Source organism: Cibotium barometz, chromosome 31 (assembly GCF_041138505.1).
Source record: "Cibotium barometz isolate CiBa-2024 chromosome 31, ASM4113850v1, whole genome shotgun sequence".
NCBI lineage: Eukaryota > Viridiplantae > Streptophyta > Polypodiopsida > Cyatheales > Cibotiaceae > Cibotium > Cibotium barometz.
Genome location: NC_141076.1, coordinates 27,314,937 through 27,327,444, shown reverse-complemented (window position 1 = coordinate 27,327,444; position 12,508 = coordinate 27,314,937). Strand labels below are relative to the sequence as shown.

The window sequence follows — 12,508 nt, the reverse complement described above, 5'->3', positions numbered from 1 at the left end:
AAATCAAAAGTAATTTGAATATTACTTTTGAAATAAAAATAAATTCTTTATGCATCTTTCTATGCATAAAATCAAAATTTGATGAGAATAACACTTTTGGAATAAAAATAAATTCTTTATATGCATAAATTTAAAATTAATGAAGAGTAACACTTTTGAAATAAAAATAAATTTCTTTATGTATTTTTCTATGCATAAAATCAAAATTGATGAGAATAACTCTTTTGAAATAAAAATAAATTTCTTTATGTATCTTTCTATGCATAAAATCAAAATTAATGAGAATAACTCTTTTGAAATAATAAAAAATTCTTTATGCATTTTTCTATGCAAAAAATCAAAATTTGATGAGAATAACACTTTTGGAATAAAAATAAATTCTTTATGCATCTTTCTATGCATAAATTTAAAATTAATGAGAGTAACTCTTTTGAAATAAAAATAAATTTCTTTATGCATCTTTCTATGCATAAAATCAAAATTAATGAGAGTATCTCTTTTAAAATAAAAATAAATCTCTTTATGCATCTTTCCATGCATAAAGTCAAAATTGATGAGAATAACTCTTTTGAAATAAAAATAAATTCTTTATGCATCTTTCTATGCATAAAATCAAAATTTGATGAGAATAACACTTTTGGAATAAAAATAAATTCTTTATGCATCTTTCTATGCATAAATTCAAAATTAATGAGAGTAACTCTTTTGAAATAAAAATAAATTTCTTTATGCATCGTTCTATGCATAAAATCAAAATTGATGAAAATAACTCTTTTGAAATAAAAATAAAAATTTTTATGCATCTTTCTATGCATAAAATCAAAATTAATGAGAATAACTCTTTTGAAATAAAAATAGAATCTTCATGCATCTGTTTTTGCATAAAAATCAATTTGGATGAAAGTAACACTTTTATAATCAAAATATTTCCAATATGCATCTTATTATGCATAGAAATTACTTCTAATGAAAATAACACTTATATAATAAAAATATTTTTAATATGAATATTTCTATGCATAGAATAAAAATAACACTTTTAGAATACACAAGCGGTGGGGATTACTCTTTTTAAATAATAAAAAGATAAAACTTACTTCACCAAATTTAAGAAAATTTTGCCATAACCTCCTTTATATGGCTGACCATTTTTCAAAATTTTTCACTCTAAAATTTACTAGAGATTATCTAAGATGATTTAAATCATTCTAATCTAATCAATTTCCACTTTATTAAAAGTAAACAATGTGAAAAGTTTAATTCCATCAATTTGATTACACATCTAGGATAAAGAAAGGCTGAATTCAATAATGAATAGAAGGGGGAAAGCCTTTCTAGCAAGGCATAACATCCATTTTCATTTTAAAGAAAGCAGAAAACCATAAAATAGAATAAGAAAAAGTAGAATTTCTAACTTACTAGGAGTTTTGTGAGCTTTCCTTTGGCTTGATGGTTTGAGGGATTTACTCTTGTTTGGAACAAGAGTGACCACCAATTCTTTTGAAGAGGAAACGGTCAAAAACAAATGAATTATCAATGAATTCATTTGTGACCTTTCTAACTTACTAGGAGTTTTGTGAGCTTTCCTTTGGCTTGATGGGTTGAGGGATTTACTCTTGTTTGGAACAAGAGTGACCACCAATTCTTTTGAAGAGGAAACGGTCAAAAACAAATGAATTATCAATGAATTGCTGTTTTTGGCTCTGGGGAGGAGTAGAGTAACAGTGCATAGTAAAACACTATTAACCATTTACAAAGGGGGAGGCTTCATTTAGAGGAAAAAGTGAGCCTCTAATCAAGCAAAAGCATGGGCAATTTCTCCAGGATAACTTTTCTCTAACGTAGTCAAAAGCCTCAACTAACTGAACTGATCAAACCAAACTCGTAAGTCCCATCGTCAAATCAGGGAAAAGTTTGTACTTGGATCATAGAGACCAACGCTTTTTTCCTCATTGAGAGGCACATCCGTTAGAACAATTTTTGTTCGGGATTTACTTCATCTATCGAACCAGAACAGAATTGAGTCTCAATTTAGGGATCTATCAGTCCAGCTTAACCCCATCCAGTCCCATGGGTTAGCCAACCGCCCAACCACTGTAGTGATGGGATCCAATTAAGAATTTGGTTAGGTTGTCCCGGGTACCAGGGAAAAGAGTTCCCAAGCCCCCTAGTCACCATCGGATATTCATGCAAACTTAAAACTAGTCACACCACTTACACATCCAATATGAAATTACCTTTTTCACACATTCAAGTCTTTAAAACAATCATTTAATGAAACCTTAGTGTCACTGATGTCCATCCACATTACCCACAAATCAATCCACATCATCCATACATCTATCCACATCAATCCACATTATCCACACATCAACCCACATCAATCCACATTCATTTCATAAGTATTCCCATTCTCATCTAATCACATCTTTTTCTGTCTCATCACTTATTTTCTTATTTATCCTCATCAGATCTCATCCACTTGCATCTACCTATACATCTCATCACTTCACATACATTAACATCTATCCAGTTTACATCGCATCTTATCACATCCATTTCACATCACATCTCATTCATTCACATCTCGATTCACATGCTAACACATTCATTCACGTCCCTTATCGTTCATTCACATCCCGATTCACATCCATTCACATCCCTTATCATTCATTCACATCACGATTCACACGATATCACATTCATTCACATCCTATATCATTCATTCACATCCCGATTCACATGGTAACACATTCATTCACATCCTATATCATTCATTCACATCCTGATTCACATGCTAACACATTCATTCATATCCTATATCATTCATTCACATCTCGATTCACATGCTAACACATTCATTCACATCTTATATCATTCATTCACATCTCGATTCACATGCTAACACATTCATTCACATCCTATATCATTCATTTATTTCTTGATTCACATGACATCACATCTTATCTATTCATTCACATTTATCTAATTCACATCACATCTCATCACATCTATTTACCTCTCATTCTCATCACATGTATTCTCATCACATCCATCCATATATTCATTCCCATCTATCTGATTCGCATTACATCTCATCACATCTATTTACCTCACATTCTCGTCACTCCTATTCTCATCGCATCCATCCATCCATTCATTCCCATCTATTTGATTTGCATCACATATCATCACATCTATTTACCTCTCATTCTCATCACTTCTATTCTAATCACATCCATTCTCTATTCATTCTCATCTATCTGATTTTCCCCTGAGAGAGAGAGAGAGAGAGAGAGAGAGAGAGAGAGAGAGAGAGAGAGAGAGAGAGAAGATTTTATTAACGTCTACAAAAGACCCAATGGGTCTCTAAGATCAACATGTGTTACAAAGTTCCATATGTAGACTATGAACATGGACACAAAAAGTACTGAAAATGAAATGAAAAGAAGATCCACGTACTGCGTAGGCCTCCCGTGTGCATGTGGTACTAAAAAATCCCAAGGTTAATTGGCCAAAAACACTCAGGGAATGTGTCCTAGATCTCCACATCCAATAATAGTACCATCCTCTTCCATGATTGACCACAGCGCTACAATGGCGTCCCTGCCCGTAGAGTATCCTCAATCTACAACTAACAAGGGGAAGGCCTAGATCCCTAGATGTGCGGGCGTCTGGCTCTCAAAAAGGATCACGGTCTCTCACTAGTGCATGGGGCCAAAGGATCCCGCAAGCAGGTAGGGTGTGGTCTCTGGCCTCTATAAACCTTGAAAGGCTTGGATGGTACTCTCTACTAGCGTGGGTGAATGCAATCTAAAGAAGTCTCTAATGGATGTGTGAGAGGCATCTCATTTGCTCTGACTCCCTAGATGCCATCTGAGCATGGTCTCCGAATGGCGAAGAAGCTCCAATAGGTACAAGAAAGGGAGATAGGATTTTGTACCCATATCCCAAGTGCTCCCCATAAAGGTCCTCGTGATCCTTAGCTCGGCCAATATGCAGCCGTAGTGACATTAGTAGTGTTGAAAAGATGGGCTGAAGGGAGGTGTGGGATGTGTGACTGTGGTATGGGCTGATTTGGCACACCATAGAGATGCCGGGCATAAGCTTCCCACTTTAGGGGATCAGTGATGAGTGCTTTTCTTGATAGAGGCACCAGGCGTTGGAGCTATCCGCACTCAAGAGGAGTTGGTATAACTCTGGCTTGCATTTGGCTAGAAACACACGCTTTTTCTGACAAGTAAGGCGGCGAAAGGATCTTTCCATGAGAGAGAGAGAGAAGCGAGAGAGAGGGAGAGATATTAACGTCTATGGAAGACCCCAAGGGTCTATGAGACCATAAGTAATACAATGTTACCATGGATATACTCAGCCATGGAAGAACTGAAACAAAAATGGAAAAAATGGAAAAAAACACCAATGTGTGTATCCATTCAGATAGCAGATGATTTTCCTATGATCCCTCAGCCAGAGAGGGAGAGAGAGAAAAAAAGAAAGAAAGTTATACTCAAGTCTATGGAAGACCCCAAGTGTCTATAAGATCATAAGTATGACACAATGGTACCATGGATATCCTGAGCCATGGAAGAACAGGAAAGGAAAAGGAAAAAACACCAATGTGTGTATACATCCAGATACAGATGGTTATCCTATGATCCCTCCTCAGCCGGTACCAATCTCAATGCAGAAAGAGGGTCGGGCCTCTGTGAGGGGAGCATGTCATGTTGGCTGAGAAAAAAAGAAAGAAAGTTATACTCAAGTCTATGGAAGACCCCAAGTGTCTATAAGACCATAAGTATAATACAATGGTACCACGGATATCCTGAGCCATGGAAGAATTGAGAAGGAAAAGGAAAAAACATCAATGTGTGTATACATCCAGATTCAGATAGTTATCCTATGATCCCTCCCCAGCCAGTACCAATCTCAAGGCAGAAAGAGGGTCAGGCCTCTGTGATGGGAGCACGTCATGTTGGCTGAGAACCTCTCGGTATGGGGATGTGAAGTTGGGGCACAGGCACTAATATGGGTGGTGGATTCTGATGTGGATGCGTGTATCACAAAAAAAATCTGTGATGGCTATCTGGGAGGTGTCCTGCCGGGGCTGGGCCTGTCTAGCATGCTGCCTCAACACTACATCCCTGTGTCATGTGAGCTCCATCAAGTACATGACAAGGCATCTCCAATCCTCATACTGTATCACCCGTGCAAGTGGCCCGAATCACTCTCGGAAAAGGCAGTGGAATCTCCCCCGTATCTCGTAGTAAGATTGTATTAAATGTCTACAAAAGACCCAAAGGGTCTATGAGACTAGGAATAAATACATATGATCCATGAATAACTGGACGTCGGAAACATGAAAAAGAAACATCCACCAAAGAAAACAGGCCCAATACGTGGACCCGTGTATACAATGAGGAGAGTCAAAGGTCGTCAGATGTCATGCTCCTCCTGAGTGGTGTACAGTGCAGCGATGTCCACCGTCTGTGGTTGGCAGTACATTCTATGGCGTCTGAGGATGTCCTGGATCTGCAGCTGGAGCTGGTGGGTCTAGATCGCTGGGGACAGGGGTGTTTAGCCATCTAGAGAGACTGTGCCCTCTCTTTGGTGATTCCCCAGGTGCATGGTGCGAGGAGAGTCCCGTGCTCCGTTGTGAGGTATGTGCTCTCCTAGACCAGGCGAACCTTGGGTGGTGGTTGCCAGAGTCTCTGCATGGGGCCCAAAAAAGTAATGGAGGTCTGAGAAGTGTGCTGCTGATCCTGCCTCCCCATGATGGCGAAGCTCCATCATGTGTGTAATGCTCCTCCATCTCAATCTCCCCAATCATGCATATAATCTATGCTCCTACATCTCAATCTCCCCAATCATGCATATAATTTGCATACCCGTGCCTCCCATGAAATGTCCTCAGCACTCCCAGACTCACTCTGTAGAAATGAAATGAAATGATATATTAACGTCTCTAAGAGGCCATAGTGGCCTATGAGACCAAAACTAAGAGTACATCTGAAGTTGGTGTCTCATCAAAGAGAACAACTAAATGAGACTAAAAAGTAAAATAAATTGATTGTCCTCCAGTTATAAGAATAGAACTGTAAGACTCCGAGATGATACTGAGTAGAAAATACTGGAAAATACTGAAAAATGTATATCAAGTAGATCCATGTATGCTGATTAGTTGAAGTGTCGCCCTCTCCTTAGATCAAGTATCTCCGCCATGGGCCTGTCTAGAATGGAGAGGTCGTAGAAGCGAGGTAGGCGCCTCCGATGCCGAGCAATAATGGCTCTGATCTGGCGATGGTGAGGATGCCGTGATCGGGATTCTGGTGGGCATGGCCGACAAGCACGACAAAAGATAGCTGCTCTATCAGTGGTGACTCCTTGGGAGCGTGGTCGGTGCCCTGATGGCCCAATGGAGGAGGTATCAACAGGTGTGTGGGCTGGGTTGCTGGTGCTGGTGTCGAAGAAATCTGTCAGGGTCCTCTGTCTAGGTACATCATGGCTCGGCCTCCTGTCTCCCAAGAGGGTCTCTCTGTGTCTCCTGAGCTCAAGTAGAAACAATCCCAGGCATCTCTGATCCTAAAACTCCATGACCCTGCGTAACGGCCCAAAACCCTCTCGGAAGAGGCAGTGATATATTCCTCGGATCTCATAATAGACTGTACATCGACAAAAGTAGTGTTCCTCTGTCTCTATCTCCTGGTAGCATAGCTGACAAATGCGGTCATCCAAGATCTGATGCACATATCGCCCTGTCTCAATCCGCAGCTGGTGTGATGAGGTCTGATCTGTCCAATGGCACAACGTATCCCATGTGATAGGTGTACATCCATGTACGCCGGGCGGGTGATAAAATCATCTTGGAATGAGCCATTTTCGTGCCCAAGGGCTCAAGGGGGGCTAGTCCATGTACTCTCTGTGTCCACTCTAATGATATCCATCCTGATCAGGCGGTTTTGCTCTGAGCAGGTGAGATCCAAAAATGGACAATCCAGACTGTACTGAAAGGGTGGTAGTGCCTCTATCCGCAAACCATGTAGATCAAACCATGATCTCATCTGAGCGTACCAACAATGAGTATCTCCATCCTCTACCAACTGTATGGATGAGGTCAATGCCAATCGGGAGTACCTCTGCTGAGGGAGCTCCCATAGCCGCTATAAAAAGGTAACTGCCTCGAATAGGGCCTCGGTTACTACTGGTGGGGCACCCAGCTCAACCCAAACAATCTCATGTGGTACTGATGATTTGCTCCGAATCATGCGGGCAATCATCATAATCAGTGGTCTCTCCATTTGCCTCCATCCCTCATCTATCCCTCTGAGAGATCTGTGATGTATATTGGGCCCCCAAATTGGAGCTCCGTACAGGAGGGTCGGTGTGACAAGCGTATCAAATAGCCACAATTTGGTGCGTGGCTCCTGAAACTGTATGTGTGTACACTGCCTCTCAAGTGCCCCCAAGGCTGCATGCCCTCGAGCTAATCTAGCTGCTGCTGCCTCCTTCAGGGAGAAACGCGGTCCTATGAAAGTAACTCCCAAGTAGACATATGACCTGACGTACTCTATCGGCTCCCCTCGGAAAGTGAACTGAGGCTCTGATCTCGTCACCCATGCCTGTGTGATGTTAAACACCATAACCTTGGTTTTCCCAAGGTTCACTGTCAGATCTCTATCCGCACAAAAAGCCTGTAATGCATCCAGGTGTCTCTGTAATCCCTTCGGAGATTCTAAGATTAGAACAATATCATCAGCATATAACAAGATGGGTATCAACACCCCTGCCAGGCATGCCCTTGGGCCTCCCAATCTGTCTACATAATCAAAGACCGCATCAATGTACAATCCAAAGAGGGTGGGCGATAGCGGGCATCCCTGCTTCACCCCTATCGTGCTGGTCACCCTATCAGATAGTCTCGGACTCTGCCTGTCACAGACTCATACAAAGCATATATCCCCCACTGCATATCCTCAGGTACCTCAATGTCATGCAATCTGTGCATAAGCCTAGCACGTGGTACAATATCGAAGGCTTTGCGAAAGTCCACAAAGCAGCAGTATATCCTTCTCTTCTGTGCCATGCCCTCTTCAATAAGTGCCCGAAGTGTCAGTATGTGATCCAAGGTAGTAAATCCTCTCCTGAAGCCAGCTTGTCCATGTGCTTGATGACCATGCCTCTCTGCCCATCGGCTCAGCTCCGACTCCAATATAGAGCCATATAATTTGGCCAAGTAATGACCAATCATGATCGTCCTGTAGTTGCCTGGTACCATGGGGTCCCCACTCTTAAAGAGTGGTACAATGATATGCTCTGTCCAGCTTGTCGGGAAACCCTCACAAATGGCACGATTACACACATGTACGATGAGCGGAGCCAAAGTGTCTCGTGCATATGAGAAGTGCTCTCCAACTAGCCCATCATGATCCTGTGCCATTCCATTCTGTAACCTGTCTATCGCATCTAGCACCATCCGCATAGTAAAAAAGGTGCTGCTAGCCGGTCTAGCTCCCAGTGGAGGGGGGGTGGGGGGCTGTCCTGGTGCATCATATAGCTCTCTAGCATAAGTATGCCATGCCTCAGGTGCAGTAATCGGAGTACCAGGCTGTCTCTCCTGGAACATCTTCCATGCTCTCTCGCTGTCCTTCCCCAAGAAGAGTTGGTAGATCTCCTCCTCTAGCTTAGCCAGATAGGCTCGTTTCTTCCTCCGCACAAGGCGCCGAAAGATCATCCCGGCCTGTCTATGCGTGTGAGACCCAATGGCAATCTCATGCTGTAGCTGTGCTCGTGTCTCACGACACTCATCATACCAACTGTTCTGTGGGGCAATGCTGCGGGGGTGGGTGGAAGGGATCATAGTGCAGGGAAACGCACATGAGGCGGACACATGTAGTACACCTCCCAATCCTCTCGTGATCTCGTCCAGACGGCTATGCGGGTCTAAAGTGAACAAGCCATCAGATACTGCATCTCGATAAACCCCAACTGTCTCACGTGTAAACTGATATCTCGAGTACCTAGGTAGATGAGTGGCTGGCCCATCTCTCGGGGATCTACCTACTACTGTGAAACTCAGGTATGCATGATCGGCTGCTATGCCAATGGGCCTACTGGAAATCGTGAAACCCCGCACATCAGGTATCAATGAAGGAGATCCCATCAAGTAGTCCACTGTAAGTAGAGAGAGATAAAGAAAGAAGAAAGAAAGATATATTAAGAGTCTACTAAAGACCCAATGGGCCTATGAGACCAAAGTGATACAATAATGTCCATGGCATATCTCACCATGGAATGGAAAATAAAATAGAACAAAGTATAACTCTCATTGGAGGGGGGGACAAAGAGAGTACCTCAAATTTTTTATTTCGGAATGTGTATACCACTTTCAATTGCTTAGCTTCACCAGGGCATGGATCACAAAAGCCAATAAGACCTGATTTCTTGACACCTCCATGAAGCTGCAAAGTGAGTAAATGAACGTAAGCAAGCAACGTAATTGCGCCAATGTTCTCTACTACAATCGACAAGTGACTGTCTATGTGTGGGTGTTTCTACGTCTATATGCATGCTTTTGTATATGCAAGGCACTTGTATGTGTATGTATGTGAATGTCAATGTATTTGTGTTTTAATGTGTACATGCGTATCATACGAAGATACACATGTAGCATCAATGCATGATAGATGTGTAAGTATGCATGTACATAATAATATAATTTTGCCCATATAGTTACTAGGTACAAAACATGCGCGCCTGCAAGTAGTTATGATCTTTATTAATTTTTAAAATAACATATAAAAGTTGGCATTGGAATGTGACAACCTGAAGCTGACCACCATCATCCACCAGAAAATTGAGTGTTGTTGTGACATCTAGTATTGGGGCTGGAAAATCATCTCCTTCGGTCACTGTTGTGTCCTCAGAGAACTCCTCAGCATGCCTTGTCCTTTCAAAATCAAGCACGTTTCCATATATTGCCAGCACTATAACTAGACCTCCACTTTTATCCTGTTTATCTCGTTTCCTATCTGCAACATTTTTTAGGAGTGACTGAGCTCTATCAGCTTTAGCTCTTGCTTCGAGCACCTGCAAAATAAACTCTTGTCAACATTCACATGTCCATGAATTAGAGCTTACATGTCAAGAGTCCACATTTTTGTGGAAAAAAAGCCCAAACTAAAAAACTTAAATGACTAAGGTTTTGTTAAAGGGATAACTGACGCTGGAAAGCTACATAAGAGCTTGGGAAATGTGTGTGAGAGAGAGAAAGAGAGACGTCTCTGGAAAGCCAGAACGGCCTCTAAGGCCATAGTGGTACAGTACAGTATATAGCAAACAGAGGATGCCAATAGCATTCCCTGGAGATATCATACGGAAATATGAAAATGAAATGGAAATAAAAGGTCAGGATGGATGGCGGAGCTCAGTGAATTTTCTCGATATACTCCCCATGCAAGGCTGTGAGCTCGCTCTTTCTTGAGGCAATGGGGTTATAAAGACACCTAAGAATCTCCTCTTTCAAGGGGTTGTGTGCTGATCCTTACGTGCATCTTGTTGGTGTTGGACTCACACACTCACACACACAAACCTGCACATTAGGGTTAGGTGCAGGATACAGAAGCTCACACACAGAAATGAGAGAGAGAGAGAGAGAGAGAGAGAGAGAGAGAGCCAAAAGTGTGGTAGCCACAAAATGCAAGTCAACCCTTGCATGTGTGCCACATCCATATAATATAGAAGTACAAAATATTATATGTAGAGTGTCCTTTCACACTTGATATCCAAGGGGAAAAACCACATGGGAAAAAGTGCCCTTGGTTAAGCCCTGTTCACACATAGCACTACCATAGGTGAGCATATGCCTACAAATTGGTATCAGAGCTAGGAGCTGCCTCTATTGTTGGTGTTGGACTCACACACTCACACACACAAACCTACACATTAGGGTTAGGTCAGGATAGAGAAGCTCACACACAAAAATGAGAGAGGGAGACAGAGAGAGACAGAGAGAGAGCCAAAAGTGTGGTAGCCACAAAATGCAAGTCAACCCTTGCATGTGTGCCACATCCATATAATCATCTATTTATAGAATATAAGAGAATTCTTATTTTTGATATAAAGATTCTTTACGTATCTATTTATGCATAAGAACAACTTCAGTGGGAAATAACACTTTTATAAAAATCCGTTTATGCATCTATTTATGCATAAATTCAATGTTAAGAAGAATAACACTTTCGAAATAAAAAAATAAATCTTTTATGCATCTTTCTATGCATAAATTTAATTTTGATGGAAATAACTCTTTTGAAATAAAAATAAATTTCTTTATGCATCTTTCTATGCATAAAATCAAAATTAATGAGAGTAACTCTTATGAAATAAAAAAAATTCTTTATGCATCTTTCTATATGCAAAAAAATCAAAATTAATGAGAATAACTCTTTTGAAATAAAAATAAATTTCTTTATGCACCTTTCTATGCATAAAATCAAAATTAATGATAATAACTCTTTTGAAATAAAAATAAATTCTTTATGCATCTTTCTATGCATAAAATCAAAATTTGATGAGAATACCACTTTGGAGCAAAAATAAATTCTTTATGCATCTTTCTATGCATAAATTCAAAATTAATGAGAGTAACTCTTTTGAAATAAAAATAAATTTATTTATGTTTTTTTCTATGCATAAAATCAAAATTGATGAGAATAACTCTTTTGAAATAAAAATAAATTTCTTTATGCATCTTTCTATGCATAAAATCGTAATTAATGAGAATAACTCTTTTGAAATAAAAAAAAATTCTTTATGTATCTTTCTATGCATAAAATCAAAATTTGATGAGAATAACACTTTTGTAATAAAAATAAACTCTTTATGCATCTTTCTTTGCATGAATTTAGAATTAATGAGAGTAACTCTTTTGAAATAAAATGAATTTCTTTATGCATCTTTCTATGCATAAAATCAAAATTAACGAGAATAAATCTTTTGAAATAAAAATAAATTTCTTTATGCATCTTTCTATGCATAAAATCAAAATTAATGAGAGTAACTCTTTTGAAATAAAAATAAATTTCTTTATGCATCTTTCTATGCATAAAATCAAAATTGATGAGAATATATCTTTTGAAATAAAAATAAATTATTTATGCATCTTTCTATGCATAAAATCAAAATTTGATGAGAATAATACTTTTGGAACAAAAATAAATTCTTTATGCATCTTTCTATGCATAAATTCAAAATTGATGAGAGTAACTCTTTTGAAATAAAAATAAATTTCTTTATGCATCTTTCTATGCATAAAATCAAAATTGATGAGAATTACTCTTTTGAAATAAAAAGAAATTTTTTAATGCATCTTTCTATGCATAAAATCAAAATTAATGAGAATAACTCTTTTGAAATAAAAATAGAATCTTGATGCATCTATTTATGCCTAAAAATCAATTTTGATGAAAGTAACACTTTTATAATCAAAATATTCCCAATATGCATCTTTCTA

At 39.3% G+C, this 12,508-nt stretch overlaps 1 protein-coding gene across 3 annotated transcripts; it reads right to left on the bottom strand.

Annotated features, from left to right (window-relative positions):
• Positions 1-7,888: 7,888 nt before the first annotated feature.
• Positions 7,889-10,825, bottom strand: LOC147620686 (uncharacterized). Of its 3 annotated transcripts, none has more exons than XM_086824954.1 (3): positions 10,500-10,825; positions 9,820-10,083; positions 7,889-9,455 (listed from the first exon to the last, which is right to left on the bottom strand). In XM_086824954.1, the coding sequence occupies exon 3, from the start codon at positions 9,155-9,157 to the stop codon at positions 7,898-7,900; it is 1,260 nt and encodes a 419-aa protein (XP_086681080.1). In that variant the 5' UTR covers positions 9,158-9,455; positions 9,820-10,083; positions 10,500-10,825; the 3' UTR covers positions 7,889-7,897. The 3 variants fall into 3 exon arrangements, with proteins under 3 accessions (XP_086681080.1, XP_086681079.1, XP_086681081.1); XM_086824953.1 differs by having other exon boundaries at positions 10,542-10,825; XM_086824955.1 differs by having other exon boundaries at positions 10,586-10,825.
• Between the last annotated feature and the right edge of the window lie 1,683 nt (positions 10,826-12,508).